The 23,427-nt window shown below is 39.1% G+C and overlaps 1 protein-coding gene across 9 annotated transcripts in view; it reads left to right on the top strand.

The window, feature by feature from the left end:
* LOC140199090 (rho guanine nucleotide exchange factor TIAM1-like) overlaps positions 1-23,427 on the top strand; it is a 299,957-nt gene that overhangs the window by 176,367 nt on the left and 100,163 nt on the right. For all 9 annotated transcript variants that reach the window (XM_072260579.1, XM_072260580.1, XM_072260582.1 and 6 more), the window contains 2 exons: positions 129-344; positions 3,919-3,998. In XM_072260579.1, coding sequence (XP_072116680.1) covers positions 129-344; positions 3,919-3,998 — 296 coding nt within the window. The remainder of the gene's footprint in view (positions 1-128; positions 345-3,918; positions 3,999-23,427) is intronic.

Here is a 23,427-nt window from a genome sequence, read left to right on the forward strand (position 1 = left end):
ACTAAGGAAGAATCCAAAGGAATATTTTTTGTAATGGTAAATTAAAAATGATAAATGAATTGTTGTAAACATTTATTAATTTACAGTTTAAAATGTGTTAACACATTTTATTCAACTTCTACATTTAGGTCTAAAATTAGGCGATGAAGTATTAGAGATTAATAAGATGAAAGCAAAAGATCTGGTTGTATCTGACCTGAAGACCATCTTATCTGCACCTTCACTTTCCCTCACTGTCCGGACTTATGGTCAGCCAGCAGATGAGAATGTCTGTCAGTCACCTCTGCGAAAGATGGGAACAGCAGATGAGCTGGGTGATACTGGAATTGCATCCGGCCATCAAGGTAGGATTCACTGCTGGTATATTAAATAAAACCAATAATCATAAGACTGATTCTTTGAGAAAGTAACAGTGCACAGGATTTTAACCTGAGGTGTCTGCGAGAAAACAATAGGTTAGCTCTCTCTTTTACATTCCGTCTGGTTATTTAAATCAAAATCAACATTGGCTAACAGGTTATATAATTACATTCCAATATTATTATTTACTTGCCTTATAAGGCTGGTGGGTTATTTCTATTCTTTTATAATTTAATTTAAAAAATTCTTCATAATGTCCTGGCTGTGTTGACATTTGTCATGGGTGTGTGTAATAGTGCAGAAATGTTAACAACATCAAACAAACATTTCAGTGTATCAAAATGAGTAAACAAAAATCTTCCATTTCTTAAGAAATTTACTTTGCATGCTTTTTAAAAAAAATTGATCAACAATTTGATCATTTGCAAATAAATGAAAGAGATGGTGTAGAAATCTGATCATCTAAAGCATGGAGAAAGCTAGAAATAATTTAATCTAGGTCATCTACGCAAAATGATTGAGGAACTCAGCAGGAATAAAGAATTGACATTCGAGCCGCCGAGACCCTTCCCTAGCCCAAAAGGTCAACTCTTTATTTCTTTCCATTAATCCTACCCGACCTGCTGAGTTCCTCCAGAATTTTGTGTGTGTTACTCTCACTTCCCAGCTTCTGCAGAAACTCTTGTGTTTATTGGGATTTGGACTTTTCTGTATATTGTTGAGGCAGCTTTTATAGAAATACTTTGTACTGGTGTTGTTTCAAAAAGAGCACTGTTGAACATATAACAAGCAGCAAAATGAGATTGGATTAGGTGACTTGCATGCAATAAACCACAAGCACAAAGCTGATGTATCAGCTGGGCAGTTTCTGATTGACATTTGTGATATTTGCCCATGTGAGGTATCAAAAGTGCTTTATAAATGCTGATCAAAGGATCACAGCTGGCTCAAAGGTTGTGGTTGTTGCAGCATTATCACTTCAATATGAGGACAACACTAACTTTCTTTAAAACTACCTGCAGTTTATTAATCATAAGATCAGAATAAGTCTGTTGCCTGATGAGTGCACAGTGTACAATGCAGAGTATTCAGCAGCATTCACAGTAACTCAAATAATGCAGCAACTGTAATTATATGGCCAGTCTTTAATCTTGGATTAATGTGCACAGTACTCCTTGTGATACACAAATTCCAGGCAATGATGATCTCCAGGTAGAGAGAATGCATCCATCTCCCATAACTCTACTGAAACCATACTTAATGGTGTGGAATTGTGATTATTACATTTGAGTTTTGAATGTGCTGTCTCTCGTTACTTATCCATTTTCAATGATTTTCACTAGTATTTCTTCTTTCTGCTTTAAACCTTCTGAAAGGATAATGCAACACAAGAACAGATGACCTGTTAAATCAAAGCTCCTTTGTGTACTAGACTATAAATTCAGCTGTGGGATCTGTCAGACACCCAAGACGACTAGCCAAAATTCTATAATAGTATCAACCAAACACTCTCCTCCTTTCAGCTTTTGAGATGCACAAAACGTTTACAATAGATGATGGATTGCTATATAGGTTGGCAGCTCCAACCAGCTTAGCATTGTAGGATATTGATGACAAGATTGCTGGAGGCAAGTGCATGTTACTTTTAGTGTTTAGTTCTTGTCTTGGAATCAGTGATCAGCATTAAATTACATGTTAAGCTGAATCTTTTGGGTCCGATGTGATTCGATGCAGTGACGCTTTCAGCCATGGATGAGCTCGGCTAAGACTGCTGTTTCTGGCAGGAATAGAACAATAGATTTGAGCAAAGGTACAAAATACTAGCAGTCTGCCTGGTACTTCTCTGCTATTCTCCTTAAAATTCTCATTGGCATTGTATTAAGGCAGTTTTTGGCTAAATAAGTAGACATGCTATTTCAAGTTAAATAGGCAAGCTAACTGCTGGAATGACTAGCAAATGCATATGTAGTCTTAAGCACAGAATAAAAATCGGTGCTTCATAAATCAGCTGAGCCTCATTTATGCTGCTGCTTCTTGTGCTGATTTGTTTTCTTATCATGGATACTTTCCTTTTAAGAGTTGATCATACTTTCTTTTTTAGAAAACTGCACACCTAGCAGGTTCCTAAACAAAATTTGCATAAATATTAATCAAGCAAAAGGGGAGGAAAAATAAAAAAAACAAAATGATGCTAAGAAGGGACATTAAAAAAAACTTAATTCCTTTCCAGAGCTAACTGTATGATTGATACATTGATACGTAGCAGCAAGGGTTGATGGAAATTCTATGGAGAGACGTGGACCTGCAGTACATGCAGATCGAGTATTGTTATTGAATGAAATGAAGGGGTTGATTTCAGCCTCTCATCTCATTCACCTTCTCATTGGGTATCCACATGTAAACCCTAATATCAGAGCCACCACACTGACTGTAGATCCAGCAGGAAGCTGGGAGCTAGATCATAAATCTTTAGGAAGATGTGGGATTTAAGCTTAAGCTTCCTACTATGTGCCTGGACCCACTCACACTTTTTTCAGCACCTCACATCCAAAAAAAATTGATCCTATTACAGGCTTTTTACAGGATATTATACTTAACATTTATCATTGTGATGTTCTAGACAGCAGAGGTCAATCTTATTGATGCTATCATATTTACTGACCATTATTTGATATGAGCCTCAGCAATGGGGTAGGCTTCCGCTTGTAAATCTCCCAAGTTCATAATATGTGTAGCTGTATTCTTATGGGTTACATTCTCATGTGGTACATATAGAAGAAAGGTAATGCACAGTTTCCTTAATGACCATTGTGATTGCATTGCTAAGTTGCTATTTTTCTTCAACTAATAATTTAGTATGGAACTATCCCTCTTTGTCTTTGTTCAACAATCTGGTTAACTTTCATGAATTAATTAGAGGTACAGAAAAATAAGTAAACAAAATAAAATAAATGGGAAAAGACTGTAGCTGGATCAAAGCTCCCAATGAACAGTTGACATAAATTGCAACATAGCCAATGTTTCCTGTAGGGACTAATGGTTGTCACATAAAAAGACATAAAAGGTTTTTAAACAAGTTATAAAGATCATAACTTCTATGATCTTTACTAGCTGTTAGCGCTGTTCATAAACATGTACAAGGAAAAGTGATCTCTACCAGATGTTCTCAATGTCCTTTCAGATTCCCACAATTGTGAAATGTGAACAAAATAGCGCATATAAAGTTTACAGCTTTAATGGATTTTGTCATAGTAATCCTGTTACACTAAACTTGGCCTATTATAATTTGACAAAAGCTTTACATCAATGTTTGAGCTAATCTGTGGACATTAGACAGCAACGGTAGCATGAGACTAGTTACACAGTCGTTATGTGAAATATTTTTGTTCAGTGAAACTTAAGTTCTCAGTTGGCTCCGGAAAGTTAACTAAAAATGTGTTTGTGCAACATCAGAATGATGCACGTGCTACTTTGTAAAACTTTAAATTTAAATGTTAAATTATGTTATTGTGATTTGTTGCTTTCATTAAATATTTACTTTTATTTACTTCTGGACAGAAATATCGAACAACCATGTTGACCCTAGCCATGATAAGGAGGGACACCCTTGTTTAACTGAGACTAGTGAAGCATGTAAGGTAAGTCTGTTACATTGTTAATAGTTGTATGGTCACAATTGCAGTGTAGGACACGGACAATCCTGCACCCCACTGAATGGGTTTTGAGGAATTTGATATAAGAACTATTTCTTCATTAGAATCTTCATTTGTTTGTTTTAATAAGCATCGTCTGAGATTCCAAGGTAAATCTTAACTTCCATATTCTGTAGTTGATGCTGTGTTTTCTGTCTGTGGTCTCTAGTCATGGAAAATAGTATTGTGGGATATAGATGGATATGAGTTTTTGTGAAAACTAATTTTTCTGACTGTGTTCCAGTAATGTAAACAAAGCTCTACTACCTCAGAACGTACATAGCTAAAATGTAACAGAGTAGTTCTGAATATGGGAGTAAATGGAATTACAGTAAATAGTTCAAGTGACACTTATTTCCATGACTTTTTCTGTTGGTTTACAAAGACTTCACTAGTACACAAGTCTTCTGATGTACTTAAACATCAAAATACTTCCTGACAAATATATTTCATTTCTTTTTCTATTAGAATAAGATAAAATGTTCCAGGATTCATTTGCCGAATTTTTCATTTCACTAAAAAAAATCAGCTTTTACATCTCAAGATTATATAGTATATATTTCACAATAAGTACAAGAATTTATTCAGACATTTTTTAGATGCAGTAATTAAGTGATTAATGCCTTATACTCCACAGAATTTATCTGAGAAATAAAATGCAAAACCATGTTTATTATTGCATCAGAGGCAGTTCTCAGTTCTAACCAACGCAGAATAGCACATTTAATATTAATTAACATAAATAAATTGAATATGGTTTTGAAGAAAGGAGTCAAAATGATATTGTATGCCAACAATCCAAATTTCATTTATGCTTAAAAATCAATTAACAAGAATTGGGCTTGGAATGACATTCTATTTCCTTGAAAGTGATATCTTCATAGCATGAAGTCTAGAAGACCTCTGATGGATTTTCCAAGGATGACACTTAAGTTTTCTAAATTCAATTGTTTTCCTATTATCATCCCTTGATCAGTCTGATGCAGCACTATCTGATGCACCTCAAGTTAAATGTGTGGCTTCAAATGGAGTTAGACCCTAATTCCAGCTGCACACCCAATCCACAGTCTACTTTGTACTTTATACTTTATTGTATAAAGTATAAACCCTGTACCCAGCTGTACTCCTAGCCCACAGTCTAGACCCTGATCCCAGCTGCACATCCAGCCCACAGTCTAGACCATGGTCCCCGCTGTACTCTCAGCCCAGTCTAGACCCTAATCCCAGCTGTACTCCCAGTCCACGGTCTGGACCCTGATCCTAGCTGCCCTCCCAGCCCACAGTCTAGATCCTGATCCCAGCTGTACTCCCTGTCCACAGTCTAGACCCTGATCCCAGTTGCCCATCCAGTCAGCAGTCTAGACCCTGATCCTAGCTCCGCACCCAGCCCACAGTCTAGACCCTCATCCCAGCTGCATTCGCTATCCACAGACTAGATCCTGATCCCAGCTGCAATTCAAACCCACAGTCTAGACCCTGATCCCAGCTGCATACCCAGCCCACAGTCTAGATCCTGATCCCAGCTGTACTCCCTGTAGACAGTCTAGACCCTGATCCCAGCTGCACACCCAGCCCACAGTCTAGACCCTGATCCCAGCTGCACACCCAGCCCACAGTCTGGACCCTGATCCCAGCTGCACACCCAGTCCACAGTCTAGACCTTGATCCTAGCTGCACACCCAGACTAGAGTCTAGACCCTGATCCCAGTTGCACTCCCAGCCCACAGTCTAAACCCTGGCTCACATTTTAAACTAATAAGTAACCCAGTTGCCTAACCATGTGGATTTCAACTATCAGATACTGGATTATCAGAGTTTTATCGTACTGTAAACCAGTCAGTTCAGAGGAGGTGTAAGAATAGAGTCCCCATCCTTTATGATCTGTAGCAGAGGGAACTGTATCTTGGTGTTGTTTATTGCACCTGAGCTGGAAGATGGATGTTATCGAATTTCTCAAAAAGTCATTGTATTATGTGTGATTTATCAGAGATTAAAAGGTTTGTGCACCTAGCACAATTACTCTGAATCAGAAAGCTGTGTGTTTGGAAACTGCTTTGGAGGATTGAGCATGCAATTTAGGCTGCACTTTATGCAGTACTGTTAGAATTATCATCTTTCATTCTGATGAGAATCTGTGTTCAGTTCAGATGGGTATATGTTATTCAATGCCTTTGTAGGAGGTATTCTCCTTGGTGTCCTATCCAACTTTCAACCAGTAAAACAAAATGATTTTTTTTACATCAGGTATCTTTTCATGTGCGCTTTGATTGTTGTTTGTCTACAGCAATACTGAAGTAATTTATTAAGTATTCCAAGAGTATGAAAGGCGTTTGTGAAATACATGTTCTTTCTTTGAAAGCATTTATTGACTCTACTAGTATCTTTGAAGGAAGAATACCTTAATTAATTTGTTGTCAGCAAAATATTTAGCGCTTACAAAAGCCATCTTCATGATTTAAGAGCATATTTAATGGAGATAAATTAATTGGCCTATTAGAGCTTATTCCTCTTGAATTCTAATTTAGACAGCCTGCATTTTAAATGTCACAATTCATTTTTAAACAAGAAATACCCAATGGTGCTGGAGGAGCACATATATTTTTAGGAACTTGGTTTTAGGCATGTTTTAAAGTGAAATAGTTTAAATTTCTATTTGTTTTGTTCAGAATATAAAAACGTAAGTGCAGAAGAGGGACATTTGGTCTTTCTGTCTGGCTCTGCATTAAACATGGTATTGGCTTTTGTTTCCACAGCTGGACCTTTTCCCTCCCAAACTCCCAAAGCATTCATACTTCATCTCTTCTTCTTTTCCATCCATGACAGAACACAGAGAGAAGTCCAAGGAGATAGTAGAGGCTATGAGGCGAGGTTCACTGGCAGACCAGTTCATGTTGCTGCTTCTTAGCTCTAACGATCTGGCTTTGATCTTGATTCTAGATAGAGGTTCCCAACCTGGGGTTTATGGATCACTTGGTTAATGGTAGGGATTCATGGCATAAAAAATGGTCGGGAACCCCTGTTCTGGATACTCTCTGTGTGGAGTTTGCATGTTCTCATTGTGATTATTTGGATTTCTATGAGCTGCTTCAATATCCACTCAACTTGGAAAGATTTGCCAGTAGCTTAATTGCCTACGGTAAAAAAAAAGTCAAATTTGAGTTATTACACATTAGAATGAACAAGTTGCAGGGGCACAAGGAGAAGGGAAGAGAAAAAACAGAGGAGTTGGCAGTGACCTGATATGCTGAATAACTACCTTCTGTGCTTTACACCAATCGAGCACCCTTAAATATAGTTATCTAGTTACGTAACTGGAAGCTTAGCGATATCGTTTATATTTTCCCTCAGCCTAACTTTGACTGACTAATGCATAATTATTTATCTTTGTAAAGCATGTTATGTTAAAGCTGTACAAAATATCATGTAGGTGTTGTGGATTACTGAGCCCTGTTCTGGATCATGCACTTTTGAAGGCACAGAGAGCATTTATTAGATTATTGGTTCAAGGAATGAGAAATTTTAATTTCATGGGTAGATGTGAGAAACAAGTGTGTTCCCTCTTGAGCATTGAGGGGAGGTTTGAAAGAAATTTTCAAAATAATGGAATACCTAGAACAAATAAATAATGATAAACTGTTTCGATTGGCAGAAGTATCTGGACTGGAGTGCAAGAATCTTTTACCCATTTCAGAGGTTGATAAAACAAGTGGACATAGATTTAGGGTAAATAAAGAGATTCAGAGGAGATCTGAGGAGGATCATTTTCACCCAGAGAGTTGTGAGTATCTGGTACACATTGTGTGAGATTGCTTCTATCACTTTCTCAGGCAGCGTATTCCAGGTAGTGACAGCATTTAAGAAGTCTCTAGGTGGAATTGAAGCAAATAGTATCCATTTGCCTGTTTACGTACTGTTTGGCTTATGAATCTGTGTCAAGAGCCAGAGTGCATAGATTACTGAAGCAACTGAAGAAAATGTGAGGGAAATCTTTTATGTAATGTGTAGTTATGATCTGGAATGTACTGTCTAAAAGGATGGTGGAAGCTGATTCATTCATTATATTCACAAAGGAAATGGATAAGTATATGAAGAAAGAAAATTACAGGGCTTGCTGGAAAGAACTGAGACATGGGGCTTACTGGATTGTTGTTATGTAAAACCAGCAGGGGATCAAAGAGCTGAAAGGTCTCTTCCTGAGTTTTAATGATTGTACAATTCCGAAAAATATAGAGCAAAAAGTTTGCTCAAATTTAACACGGAAAATGCTGAAAGCTGGTCATGTAACATCAGGAGTGAGAAAAACAATCAATATTTCAGGTCAAGTTCCTTTGTCATAACTGGAAAAGAGAAGGAAGAAGGATGGTTTAAATTGTAGAGATGAGGAGGATGAAGAAAACAGAGGGAATGTATTTGATCGTGTGTAGACCAAAGCTGTCAAGATAATAATTACATTAAAAAAAACTGAAGAGAAAAAAAGATATTGAAGCAGAGAAATCCTTTTCTGTCTGTGGAGAGGAAACGTAACAAAGAATAGGAGTGGGTTACCTGAAATTGTTAATTTCAAATACTAAGTCCAGAGGACTGGATTGTGTTCAGAGGGAAGATGAGATATTGCTCCTCCACAAATGTGTTGATCATTTTACTGACACTAAAGAAACTTGGCATAGGTTTTTAAATAACAAATTGTATTTTAAAAGGCAAGAACATAAATATTTGATGAAGAAAGATTTGAATTGGTGATGAATGGGAACATGTAGGTAGCTCTTCTAAAGAGCCCATGGGAAGGAATGAGTTAAATTTCATTTATTGGTACTGTTAAAAATGTTTATAAACAGTGACATATTTGGTAGGGTAATCCAGATACTTATCATTCTTTGAATAAAGAGTTCTCAGGTTAAAATTTGTCTTTCATTATTTTCACCATGTGTCCCCTATGCCTGATTTTAACATGAATTGTATGCACCTTTTAATGATTTGGAACATCAAGTTCTTGCTTTAATCTCCTCTCAATACTGTGGAGCTTAAGCTTTTCTAATTACTTATTGCTGATCCCCTTTGGGCCTAGATCTTTCTCATTGTACATCCTCGTCTTGTCACAATCAAGTCTATCTTTTGTAAAGCACAAATGATCTATTACGCTGTTCTGATTAGGACATGATAAAATCTCATTAAAAGCTTTGTTATCTTATATTCTCCTGTATAACCAGCGTATTCTAGCAATATACTTTTTAAAATTATCTTGACGAGTAGTCTGCTGTTACTTCCTTTAAATCTCTGTGTACAGTTTTATTCACTATTGTGTGTTGCCTTCTTTTGCAATACTTTGCATTGCAGGTATTACATTTCATTCCATCCCTTTACATTTTTATCCTTTCTTTAACAAAAGGGCCATTAGTGGTCATGCGATAATATCTTACATAATTTTAAAAAATTGACATTCAGTATACTTGTGCAAGATGTGAACAATTATGCACTATATTACATAAACTATAGTAAAAATTCTAATAACTTTCCTTTTAACACTGGCATTTCACTCACCTTTTATTCATCTAAATTTTAACAGAATTTGTTTGATTCATTATTTTCCTCTCAATATTAACTGGGATGGTATTTATTGTGTTTTTAAATCCCTGAGAGTGAATTATGAAGAAGCACTTCAATATAAATGTCAAAATTATACCTACTATTTGAGCTCTAGGAATGAGGTTACACATTAGCTTTATTCTTAATCAACCATTTCTTACAGGGATGTATTGCATTTATGTATACAGTATATGGCTACGGTATTATACATAAAAGCTTATACTAGGTCAAGCCAATTTAACTTCAACTAATGTTCTTGAAATGTCTTCAGCTCAGTCTGTTGTGACCTTTGGGCTTTGTTCTGGTAATATTTTCTGAGACAAATAAAGATGAGCTGCTGTTTTTCAAGCTTCCAATGTCTTTTCATGAGAAGGGAAAAAAGCCCCTCCCAGAAAAGTGATGAAAAGACTGCTGGATGGCTAAAATATGCTCTGGCTTAGCCAGATGTCAAAGATATTTAAATATAAAATAATTTTTAAAAATGGAAATGAATGAAAAAACATAATCTGGACACTTGCAATCATTCTGCTTTCCAAGTGAATAGAACTGTCCTTTCTTAGGTAGCTCAAATCTGAACAGGTGGTTACTTCAACAGATTCATTAGCATAAGTGCTGGGGTGTACCTCACTTTTGGCATTGGAACTAAGCTAGGAAAGAAAAGTCATGGACAGTTGCTAGCAGATTCAGGACTTCCATGTTCCTCCATGCATAAGAAGTGACCCCAAGCTTGCCACTTATGTTGGGAATTGTGGCAGTTACTCAGGGAATTTATGATATTCTCTGCAATATATGGGCCAATTTGTTTTGAGAGCAAGGAAGGGCAAGTTGAGATTTATGTACAAAGATTTATTTTATTTGGTGAGATTGAAAGCTGGGTTAAGAATGATATAGCCCTATTCTACTTAATTTTCTTTTTCAACCCTCTTTTTTGGATCTAGCCAATCTAGTCTGGAAAACTAAAGGTATAATATGTTTTTCTGATTTATTTTTGGATAATTGTTTCATGTCTTTTGAACAATTATCTAATAAATATAATTTACCTAGATCCCATTTCTTTAGATACTTACAGATTAGAAACTTTTAAAATACTGTTCTTACTACCTTTCCGATTTCATACTCGTTGGATATAATGGAAAGAATTTTAGATTTAAATCCTTTTCAGAAAGGTTCAATAGCAATTATTTATAATATGATTATGAAAATAAATCCAGATATATCAAATTCAATCAAGAACAACTGGAAAGGGAAGTTAAGCTTACTTTACCCATAGAGAAATGGCAAAAAATTCTTCAATTAGTTAATTCTTCTTCTATATGTGCTAAACACGTGTTGATACAGTTTCAAGTAGTACACAGAGCTCATATGTCTAAGGATAAATTAGCTGGCTATTACTCTTATCTAAATCCTGTATGTGACAGATGTCATTCTGAGACAGCTTCGTTAACTCACATATTTTGGTCATGCCTTTGCTGAAGAAATACTGGGACGATATCTTTGATATTATTTCAACTGTCTTGAATATTGATTTACAACCCCATCATATTACTGCAATCTTTGGTTTACCAATGATAGAACAACATCATCTGATTCCCTCAACTTGTCAGATGATTGCTTTTGTTACACTAATAGCTAGAAGATCAATACTATTGAATTGGAAAGAGATTATCCTCCTACCACATTTCAATGGTTTTTGCAAATTATGACTTGTTTAAATTTAGAAAAATTTAGAAGCGTCATTTACGACCCTTCTATTAAATTTGAAGAGATTTGGAGACCATTTATTCAATACTTTCATATGATGTAATTTGACCCTTTCCAATTCTACTTTGTTATTCTATATACGGGGAGAGGAGCAGAGTTAATGATACTATTGGTCTTATTTGAGGTATCATAATAGCCCATTCTTTCTCTTTTTGTTAGTTTAGTTTTCTTTTAGTTGGTTTAGATTTTTTTTCTTCTTTGGGGGAAATTTTTTTTCTCTTTTTATGATATTTTTTCTATTTTTACCTTATAATTCCCTATATTAGAGACTTTGGGAGGTTCATGAATTATGTGTCAATTGAGGTTATATTTGTATAAACTATTTTTTCAATAATGTAATCCTAATCTCTCTGTATCTATTTTTCTGTAATGTACATGATGCTGAAACTAATAAAAAGATTGAAAAAGAAAGAAAGAAAGAAGGATATAAGGAATATTAGCCAGGGCATGAGACTGAACTAGTTTCTAAAATGTTTAATCTCCTAATAATCCTGAAGTCCTGAATCTATGATTTTACAACAGGGTATAGATGGAAATAGATGTAGACTATATATAGATTGAATATACAATATACAGATTGAATATACAATATACAGATAGAAATAATTATACATATAGAAATGTTCATTACAGCAACCTTTTTGTGTGCTACGTTTATCTTTCTATGATGTATAAATATCTTTTATTCTGTGAAATAGATATATGTGAGCATTAATTTCAAATTTTCATATAAATATGCAAATTTGGAGCAGGACGAGACCCTCAAGTCTGCTCTGCCACTAGGTAAGATCATGGATAAGCTATTACCTAATTCTCATCTATTCATTGTAACCTTTCATTACTGTTGCTTATTAACTCTCTGGCTACCTCTGCCTTAAATATATTAAAATACTTCGCTTCCATGCTGTTTGAGGAAGTAAGTTCCAAGGCACACAATCCTTTGTGAGCAAAAAAAAATCTGTGTCTTAAATAGGCAGCCTCCTATTTTTAAATAGTGACCTCAAGTTCTAAATCTCCCATAGGAGGAAACAGTGTCATTTAAGATGATGTATAGTTAACAAGGTCAAACTAACCTAGAATAGCTTTTATTTATTAAAATTCCACCCTGAGGCACCCTAAATATTTGTGCTTCAAAACTCTCTTCCTTTTAGTACTTCTACTCTCTAACTAAAATTACGTGAGTGGTATTAAAATCTAGAACAGGCTTTGGTATTTATTTTTCAAAGTTCTTTTGTTCTGACCTCTCTACACAACCTACCATTCTGTGTGTGTGTGTGTGTGTGTGTGTATAAGTAACTCGTGTTCGTCCATCATCAACGTTGATGAGGACCTCAACACCCTTATGATGGTGTCAAGACTAGCACGTGATTTGGATTTAAGTGAGGGAGAGTTGTGCAGCGTCAGCCTCACTCTCCCTTCCCAATTCCCATCTGGATCCAGTGGCAAAACAGAGTCGAGGCTGGAGATGGGACTAGGCGCAGTGGATAACCAGGACGTCTTCCGTGTCTTATCCTGCTCTACACGTTCCACAACGCTTGCAGAGACTGCCTTCTTGACCATTGGACCTTCCATTGGTCTCGTCCGCTCAATCTGCCGGAGTCTGTCTTCACATGCTGAGATAGACAACTCCCTATCTCACTGAGGGTTTGAGACCCGTTGGCTACCCTCACCTGGTTTAGCCGGCTTGTCGAAGCCGTTGCCTGGGGTGTGGCCGTTATTGAATGCAAACAGCTAAGGCAAGTCACAGGTGAGAGCTGAGTGCCAGGTGGGGACCAAAGGTGGACTAACTGCCTTGAAAAGGACACGACATGTTTCCCCACCAGAGGTGCTACCCCTCCCTAACACCCCATACACCCCAAACACCCCTCCCTGATGCCCGATACACCCCTCATGAGTGCACAGAGGGTGCTCAACATGTCCTGCAGTACAACATCACCCACTTTACGTTTGTTTGGTGAACTGTGTGTAAAATTCCAGCATGGATATAAACAATTGGAAGATCACGGAAAAACGTCCTTATGGAACTGTGGAGATTTGCTTTAGTTTTTATATTGTAAACCCAAAATAAAAGCAGAAAATGGTGGAAATACTTAGCCAGACAGAACCAAATTAGGTTTCTTTTTCTTTACCTTTCACCTTCATGCTTTCATTTCCTATTCTTTTAATTATTTTTAAAAATAAAGTTCTGATGGAATTCTAAAAGGCCATCACCTTAAATGATATCCGTTTCCCTCTTCACTGAGTTGTCTGACCAGCTGAGTATTCCAGCATATCTGTTTTTATTTAACAAATTGGCAAATAACATTGATGCAGTTAAATTGAAGCCAGGTAATTGTAGAAGGGATAAAAGGACAAGATGAGTTGTGTGTGGAGTATATGGAGGCATTATGGATTACATTTTTATAATAGAAGAACCCATTGAAAGGTGTGATATTTGTTCACGACTGTTCTGTGAATTGTTGTGGTTTTAAATTTTGTAAATTCAATCTTCTTGTTTCTTTATTTTCTTAACTGTTATTTTTGATTCTATTCCAGATTTGTCACTGAATACATATACTCTAATTCATCCTCCTGTTTGATCCTCTTTTCTGTTCATTGCTGCCTATTGTTCTGCGAAGTTGTCTGATGATCAATTACCTTCACGACATTGTCATCAGCTTACACATCACTCATCTTCCTGGGCAAAAATATCTACCCTAACTGAGCATAAATAAACCTGTTTAAGGCTTCACACCAATAGGTATCCCAATTCAACAAAATATGAACCAAAGGTTCAGGTTAGATCCTTTTAAAAAAAAACTGAAAAATTTAAAATTCGTTGGTCGTTGATAGAATTCAAAATAAGTATTAGAGTCAATATGGAGAAGGAATAAAAATTGTATTGGTGGAATATTAAATTTCAGTACTTCACTGGCTTCAAAAAACAAGTAAGCGTACAGAGATTTTTGTTAGTTTATATTTATGAAGTTTTTTTTGTTAACTTGGGCCTATTTGCACATGCTTGCATCTGCACACACATTCACGCGCATGCTGAGATGCATGCATGACAAAAGCCAGGCAATCAGATTAAACTGCCTGTAATTTTGAACAAAATTGCTACAACACTCTGCCACTGTTCAAAGTATTCTGCACAACAAAGAGAAAAAAAATAGACATTAAAAAACACCAAACCACATTGCCTGTAAGTTGACATCAAAACTAAAATATAAGAAAAGCATGCCTGTAAATACTTTTCTGTCGAGACGAATGGGTATCTCAGCTTTTTACAGCTGATCTATCAGAATTATTATTTTTGCATTAGGTCTAAAGGATATGCTGTTTTATTTTCCTGCTAATACATCTCCAAAATGTGAGGATACTGATACATTGCTGTTTTGTGGAAAGTTCCATGATTTTGAAATAGGGATAATTAAAGAAACACAATATTTGTTCTTAGCAACACACACAAAATGATGGAGGAACTCAGCAGGCCGGGCAGTGTCTGTGGATAAAAGTACAGTTGATGTTTCAGGCCGAGGGCCTTCGGCAGGACTGGAGTAAAATAGATGAAGTGTAGGTTTAAATGGTGGGGATGGGAGAGAGAAAAACACAAGGTGATAGGTGAAACTGGGAGGGGGAGGGATGAAGTAAAGAGTTGGGAAGTTGATTGGTGAAAGTGATACAGGGCTGGAGTAGGGGAAGTCTGATAGGAGAGGACAGAAGGCCATGGAAGAAAGAAAAGGGGGGAGGGGCAGCAGAGGAAAGCGATGGGCAGGCAAGGGGATAAGGTGAGAGAATGGTGAAGAGGTGGGGGGTGGGGAGCATTACCGGAAGTTCGAGAAATCGATGTTCATGCCATCAGGTTGGAGGCTACCCAGATGGAATATAAGGTGCTGCTCCTCCAACCTGAGTGAGGCCTCATTGTGACAGTAGAGGACGCCGTGGATAGACATATCAGCTGTTAGACTGGAGCAGTTCCACTCTCTCAAACTCAGAATTCCAGGTCCAGTGGTACGAGCAAGCGTCACAAACTGGGGTCTTCCTTGGTTGCAGAGGATGACTATGCCTTGCCATGCCCTTCACTCTCCATGGACGGTTGCAGTACTGCCTTCCTGGCTGTTGGATCTCATGGTAGTTCTCTTCGCCCAGTCTGCCGGAGCTGATTTCACATGCTAGGATAGGCATCTCTCTGTCTCACGGGGTTGTTGGCCCTCCTTGCCTGGTTTAGTCTGCCTATTGAAGTGGTGTATCGGGGTGTGGACACTGTTCCCATGCAAATGGCTGCTTGGTGCCACAGGTGAGAGCTGCATATGCAGTGGGGATCAAAGGTGAGCGAGCTGTCCTGGAATGGCGGACAAACCCCTTCACCAGAGGTATTACCCCTCCCTGAACAGCCCATACACCCCTTTACAATAACAGAGGGCAAAATAAAGTGATAGGTTAGGGACTACAGAGTGCTACAGAGAAAATGCAGTTCACATAGATTGTGAGGTCAAGATTGCATCTTATTGTACTAGGGAACAGATTAATAATCTTACAACAGCATGCTAGAGGCTGTTGTCGAAGTTAGTGCTATCAGGCTTTTACATCATCTGCTTGATGGGAGGAAGTAGAAGAAAGAATGTCCTGGGTGTGCCTAGAGTGGGTCTTTGATTACATTGGTTACTTTACCAGGGCAGCAAGATGTGTAGACAGAGTCCATGGAGGGGACGCTGATTTCTGTGATGTGCTGAGCTGTGTCCACAACTACCTACAGTTTCTTGTGGACTTGTGCAGAGGAATTGCCATACCAAGCAACAATGCGTCTGGATTAGATGCTTTCTACGGTGCATTAATAAAAATTGTTGAAAGTCAACATGCCAAACTTCTTTCACCTCCTGAGGAAGTAGAGGTGCTGGTGCTGGAAAATATTTTTGGTCATGGCATTGATATGGTTGGACCACGACGGGCTATTGATGATGTTCACTCCTAGGAACCAGAAGGTTGCAACCCTCTCAACCTTAGCGTCATTAATTTTAATACAAAAATGTATCCCACACTCAATCCTGAAGTCAGTAACCAGTTCTTTTGCTGACATTCAGGAAAGACTGTTATCAGGACATCCTATCCCTAGACTCTCTATCTGCTTCCCATATTATGACTCATCCTATTTGAAATGCTGTCCACTTTGGTGGTATTCTCTGCAAACTTGTAGATGGAGTTAGAGCAGAATCACATATTGTGATCGTAGGTGTTTTGGGAGCTGAGTAGGGGGCTGAGGAAGCATTCTTGTCAGGCACCAGTGTTGAGAATAATTATGGCAGGGACAGTGGTGATATACTCACCTGGGCTGGCTGCTGAGTCTTTGAACATGGACCAGTCAAAGCAGACACATAGAAACTCATCTGTTTCCTCAGACCAGCATTGTATGACTTTCTGTACTGGACCTTCACATTTTTAGCTTCTTATATGCAGGGAGAAAGAGCGCAGTCTTGTGGTCTGATTTGCTAAGGTGGGTGCTGGAGATGGCTCAGTAGTATCGCTGATGGCTGTGTAGCTACGGTCAATGGTGTTAGGCCCCTTATTGAACAGGAAAAGTGCTGGTTCAATTTTGCTAACACACTCTTGAAGTAAGTCTGGTCGAAGTCACTGGCATTGAGACGTTGAGTCATAAAAGATCCTGTTGAAAAGACTTTGCTTTAAGAGTCTACTTGGAGAACCAATTCAGATTCAGTGTCAGATAATTCTTCACATTGTGCTTTTTTTTTGCCAGAAAAAGCACCACATACAATAGGCGTCTTGCTGCTTGGAATTCATTAATGTATAAAAGGTCTTTAAAATAACTAACAGGAAAGCCATCTATACAATTCTTCTGATAAATGACTGTCTGCAAATAGCCTTTTTGCTGAAGGATTCAATGAGGGAATAAATTTACCTATGCATTATAAAAATCTTGAGCTTAACATTGATGCAGGGATGAAGCTAGGCTATTTCTTGGTGCTGGCATCATTTCCATTCCACCCCTGCATGCCTTTTAAAATTATTAATCTGAGACTCTAATTGAATTAAGGATAGATCACAGCTAGTTCATTATCAGGTAATTTCAGTACAAAGTGGCAAAATACTCCTGCTGTTTTCTTGGAAACACTAGTTGGAGACACTAGTCGTTTTAATTCCACTAGATGATTTGCAGATCATGATGAACAAATTCTTTGATCCATGCTCCAAGTTTAGCATAGTATTCTGTGGTAAGGAAACAGTGAACATCCTACACAAAATCTACCTTGATATAGAAGCTCTGGATAACACTATTTTAGGCTCAACTCTTGTTAATTTATTTAGCTGGAATAGGAAAGGATGCAAAAAAATTCTGCAAAGCCTTTGTCACCTTTGGCAAACATATCACATGTATCTTCATATTGCTAAAATCTGCAGTTCTTAAAGTTTTCATGTTAATGTGTCCCTGTGTCAAGCTTGTACCCTCATTTTCTTTGTTTAGCTCTGTGAGAGCTGTGTCATGTTCCCCTCTTAAAACTGGAACTTGAATGGCATACACTTTGGATTTCTCAGAAAATTTGTTAAAAACTCTTGAGGCCAGTGATCCTCATCAGCTTGATCCTTGCGAGAGCAGGCCAAGTCTTAGTGCAGAAAATGATTGAAATTTATCAAGCTTTAAAACACATGCATTCGGTTGATACACCTGTCACACCATGCGAATTGGGCTTTGCTGTCATCCTGATTACTTTGGAGAAAATGGTGCTGAGTGATCTCCTTGAACCACTGCAGTCCATGAATATAGACGCAGTGACAATGACGGTCAGCCTGTATAAATTGGGTTAGTGTGTGACAGGGAGGGCAGTAGTGTTTCCAAGTACCTGTTGCCCTTGTCCTTCTTAGGGGTAGCAGACACAGATTTGGGCAGCGCTGATGGAATAGTCTGAGTGAAGAACTACAGCAACTGTGCATGATGGTGGCAGGAATTAATGTTTTAGGGTGGCTGGTGGGGTACAAGTCAAGTAGGCTGTGTTGGCTTGGGTTGTGTCAGGTTTCCTGAGGGTTGTAGGTGCTGCACTTGTCCGGGCAAGTGCAGCGTTTTCCAGCATTGAGCTTTGTGAATATGTAAGGAGGTGATTCATCAGCTACAGGATATCCAACCCTCGACCTGTAGAGTAATTATTTGCTGCCCACCCCCGCAGAATATTGATGGTGGGGGAGTCAGTGACGTAAAATGTTGGCACTTGATCATTAAATGTTAAATGTTGGGACTTGTCTCCTGTTAGGTATAGTCAATGCCTGGCATTTCTCTTCCAAACATTACTTCTCACTTAACAACCCATAAGTGAATGTAATACAGATCTTGCTGTGTGTAGACATTGCCGGCCTCATTTGCTTTGTAATGGTGAATGGAAATCAACATTTAACGATAATAAGCAAAAGAGTAATGAGGTCGTGGACCGTATCTGGATTGTGGACTGCTTTGAGATGAATTAGGGGGGATAAATCTCCAGGGCCTGACAAGGTGTCCCCTCTGGTCTTGTGGGAGACTATTGCAGAATTTGCAGGGTCCCAGGTAGAGGTATTTAAAACATCATTAGCCACGGGTGAGGTGCCAGAGGACTGGTGGATGGCTAATGTTGTTTTGTTGTTCAAGAAAGTCTCTAAAAATAATACGGGCAGTGAATCTGACATCAGTTGTGAGTACCTTATTGGAAGGTATTCCAAGGAACGGGTATATACGTATTGAATAGTCAGGCTTGATTAAAGACAGTCAACATGCCTTTGTGTATGGCTGGTCATGTTGAACCAATCTTAAGGAGTTTTTCAAGGAGGCTACCGAGAAGGTCAATGAACGAAAGGCAACGGACATTTCAACATGGACTTTAGCAAGGCCTTTGACTAAGTCCTGCATGGGAGGCTGGTCCAGAAGATTAAGTTACCTGACATTCAGGATGAATAAGCCAATTGGATCCAACATTGGCTTAGTGGGAGAAGCTAAGGAAGCCACAAACTTCCTCCATCTGGCAGAACTGGTCCTCACCCCGAACAATTTTTCCTTCGGCTCCTCCCACTTTCTTCAAGCTCGAGGGGTAGCCATGGGCACTCATATGGGCTCTAGCTGTGCCTGCCTCTTCATTGGCTACGTAGAACAGTCCATGTTTGAGGTCTTCCCTGGTATACTCCCCAACTCCTCCTCTGCTAAATTGATGACTACATTGGCGCTGCTTCATGCACCCATGCCTAGCTCGTCAATTTTATCCTCTTTGCCTTCAACTTCCACACTGCTCTTAAATTCACTTGGTCCATCTCTGACACCTCCCACCCCTTTCTGTCTGTCTGTGTCTCCATCTCTGGAGACAAACTTTACCTTTTATAAACCTACTGATTCCCATGGTTATCTCAACTATTCCTCTTTTGAACCTTATCTTCTAGAAAAATGCTATTTCCTTCTTTCAGCTTCATCACTTCTGCCGCACCTGTTCCCAGGATGCGGCTTTTCATTCCAGGACATCAGAAATGTCCTCCTCCTTTAAAAAAACAGGGGTTTCCCTCCCCCTACTATTGATGTGGTCCTCACCCATATCTCCTCCATTTCTCGTACATCCGTGCTCACCCCATCTTCCCCCCTTAATAGTGATTGAGCCCCTCTTGTCCTTACCTACCACTCCATCAGTTTCCACATCCAACACATTATCCTCTGAAACTTCCACCATCTCCAAAGGGAACCTACCATTAAATATATCTTTACCTTCTCCCCCCCAACTCCACTTCTACACAGAGATTGCTCCCTCCGCAATTCCCTTGTCCGCTCATCCCTCCCCCCAATCTCCCTCGAGGCACTTATCCCTGCAGTGGCCTAAGTGTTATACGTGCCCATACACCGCCTCTTTCACCTCCATTCAGGGCCCCAAACAGTCCTTCTGGATGAGGCAACACTTCACCTGCAAATCTGCTGGAGTTGTCTATTGTGACCTCTGCAATGGTGGGACCCATCACAAACTGGGGGGCTGCGTCTGAATATCTCCGCACCATCTGCCACTAGCGGGACTTCCCAGAGCCCCAACATTTTAATTCCGAATCCTATTCCCATTCGGACATGCCGGTCCATTGTCTCCTCTTGTGCCAAGGTGATACCACCCTCAGGGAGGAGGAGAAACGCCTTATATTCCATCTGGGTAGCCTCCAACCTGATGGTATGAATATCGATTTCTCCTTCCAGTGAACAACAACCCCCCTTCCTTTATTCTCCACTCTGACCTTTTACTTCTTCTCACCTGCCTAGTACTTCCCTCTGCATCCCCTCCTCCTTCCCTCTTCCCTGTGATCCACTCTCCCCTCCTATCGGATTCCTTCTTCTCCAGCCCTTGGCCTTTCCCACCCATCTGGCTTCACCTATCACCTTCCAGCCTCATTCCCCTCAACCCACCTTATTATTCTGGCATCTTCCCTCTCCCTTCTCAGTCCTGAAATGTCAACTATCTATTCATTTCTATAGATGCTGCCTGACCAGCTGAGTTCCTCCAACATTTTGTGTGTGTTGCTTTGGATTTCCAGTATCTGTAGACTCTCGTGTTTGGGGAGTGATTGTTGTCTCTCTGATTGGAGGCCTGTGACTGGTGCCGTGTCACAGTGATTGGTGCTGGGTCCATTGTTGTTTATCATCTGCGGTATTTTAGTAATTTAGATGCTAATGTGTTAAACTGGATCACTAAATTTGCAGGTGTCACCAAGATTGGGAGCATAGGCGACAGTGAAGAAGGCTATCAAAGCCAGCAGCGAGATTGTGACCAGCTGGGAAAATGAGCTGAAAAATGGCAGATGGTATTTAAGGTAGACAAGTGTGAGGTATTGCACTTTGGGAAGACAAACAAGGGTAACACTTACACGGTGAATGGTAGGGCTCTGAGGTGTGTGGTTTTTCAAGGGGACCTAGGAATTCAGATCCATAACTCCTTGAAAGTGGCATCACAGGTAGATAGGGTCATAAAGAGAGCTTTTAGCACATTAACTTTCAGAACATTGAGTACAGAAGTTAGGATGTAATGTTGAAGTTGTACAAGACGTCGATGAGGCCAAATTTGGAGTATTATGTGCAGTTCTGGTCACTTACTTACAATATAGATATCCATAAGCTTGAAAGAGTTCAGAGGAAATTTACAAGGATGTTGACAGGACTCGAGGACCTGAATTATAGGGAGCTATAGGGAAAGGTTGAATAGGTCAGGACATTATTCGCTGGAGTGCAGGAGGATGAGGTGGGCTATATAAAATTATGAGTGGTGTAGATAGTATGAAAGCATATGGGCTTTCCACTTCAGGTTGGGTGAGACTAGAACTAGACATCATAGATGTAGGTGAAAAGTGAGATATTTAAGGGGAACCTGAGGGGAAATCTCTTCACTCAGAGAATATTTTGATTGTGATATGAACTGCCAGTGGAAGGGATAGATGTGAGGTAAATTGTATAATTTAAGAGAAGGTTGGATAGGTATATTGATTGGAAGCTTTGGAAGGATATGGTCCAGGTGCTGTTAGATGAGACAAGGCAGATGATCAGGTTGGCATGGTCTAGATGGGCTGAAGGACCTATTTCCCTACTGTGCTGTGCTCTAGCACTCCATGACTTTATCAGTAAACATCTCTACTTCAGGTGTATGATGAAAGATAACCAATAATGAAGCAGCTGTACAAGGTTAGGACTGGAGCATTACAATAAGGAATTCTTGTATTGATATCCAGAAGCTGGGATTATAAACCTCAAGCAAACAGAAACATCTGACATTTAATTCCAATCATTCAATTGTTTTTATGTGATGGCCACTGACTTCTGCTTTACCAGAGTATGCTATACTAAATGAAATGCTGTTTTCATGTTGAGGCAGTGACTGTTATCTCTGGAATACAGCTCTTTGGTCCAATATTGTGATGAGGTCTGAATGTAATAAGTTCTATCAAAAGCCAGGATGGCTATTGTCAAGTCAAGTTCAAGTTTATTATCATTCAACCATATATCCATGTATATGTATACCACCAAATGAAGCACTGTTGCTCTGGACCAAGGTATACAACTCACTAATACAACACACACAACACATAAGCTAATAAATTAACAAATAGCAAGGTGCATTTATGACACAAGTCATAAAGTAAGCAGTATACGCTCTGCAATCATTGAAGATCCATACATCAGGATGCTCTTCATTGACTACAGCACTATCATCCCCTCAAAGCTCATCACTAAGCACAAAGATACGGGCCTCGGCATCTTCCTATGTAATTGAATTGTCTATTTCCTCAGTGGTAGACCCCAGTCAGTGCAGACTAGCAACAACATCTCCTCCACAATCACCATCTGCACAAGTGCACCTCAGGGCTGTGTGCTTAGCACCCCGCCCCCCCCCCTCCCCATTTATGTTATACTTATGATGATGTGGCTAAGCTCAGCTCCAATGCCATTTTTAAAGTTGCTGGTAACTGCACTGTTGCAGGCTGAATTAAAGGTGGCAATGAATCGGCATATGTATGAAAGGGAGTTTGAAAATATAGTTGAGTGATGCCACAACAACAACCTCTTACAACATCAGCAGAAACAAAGAGCTGATTATTGACAACAGGAGGAAGAAGACGGGAACGGGGGTGGAAAGGGTCAGTAGGTGAATTAAGGGAACACGATTGGAGAGGGTCAGTAGGTTCAATTTCCATGGAATTAACATAAAAGCGGATCTGCACTGGGACCAGCACGTAGAAGGCATCAACTTTCTTAGAAGTTTGTGTAGATTCAGCATATCACCAAAATCCTTGTCAAACTTCTATTGATGCACGGTGGAGAGTATTCTAACGGGTTGCATCACAGCCTGATATGGAAACATAATGCCCAGGAATGGAAAAGGCTACGTAAAATGGTTGATACAGACTTCTCCCCACCATTAAGAACATTTACATGGAGCACAGTCACCAAAAAGAAGCATCCATCCTCTCAGGTTCCCACCATCCACGCCATGCTCTTTCTCACTACTCCATCGGGCAGGAGGTACATAACCTTTAGGTCCCACACTGATGTAGATAACTTCATTCA

This window comes from Mobula birostris, chromosome 6 (assembly GCF_030028105.1).
Source record: "Mobula birostris isolate sMobBir1 chromosome 6, sMobBir1.hap1, whole genome shotgun sequence".
Classification (NCBI taxonomy): domain Eukaryota; kingdom Metazoa; phylum Chordata; class Chondrichthyes; order Myliobatiformes; family Myliobatidae; genus Mobula; species Mobula birostris.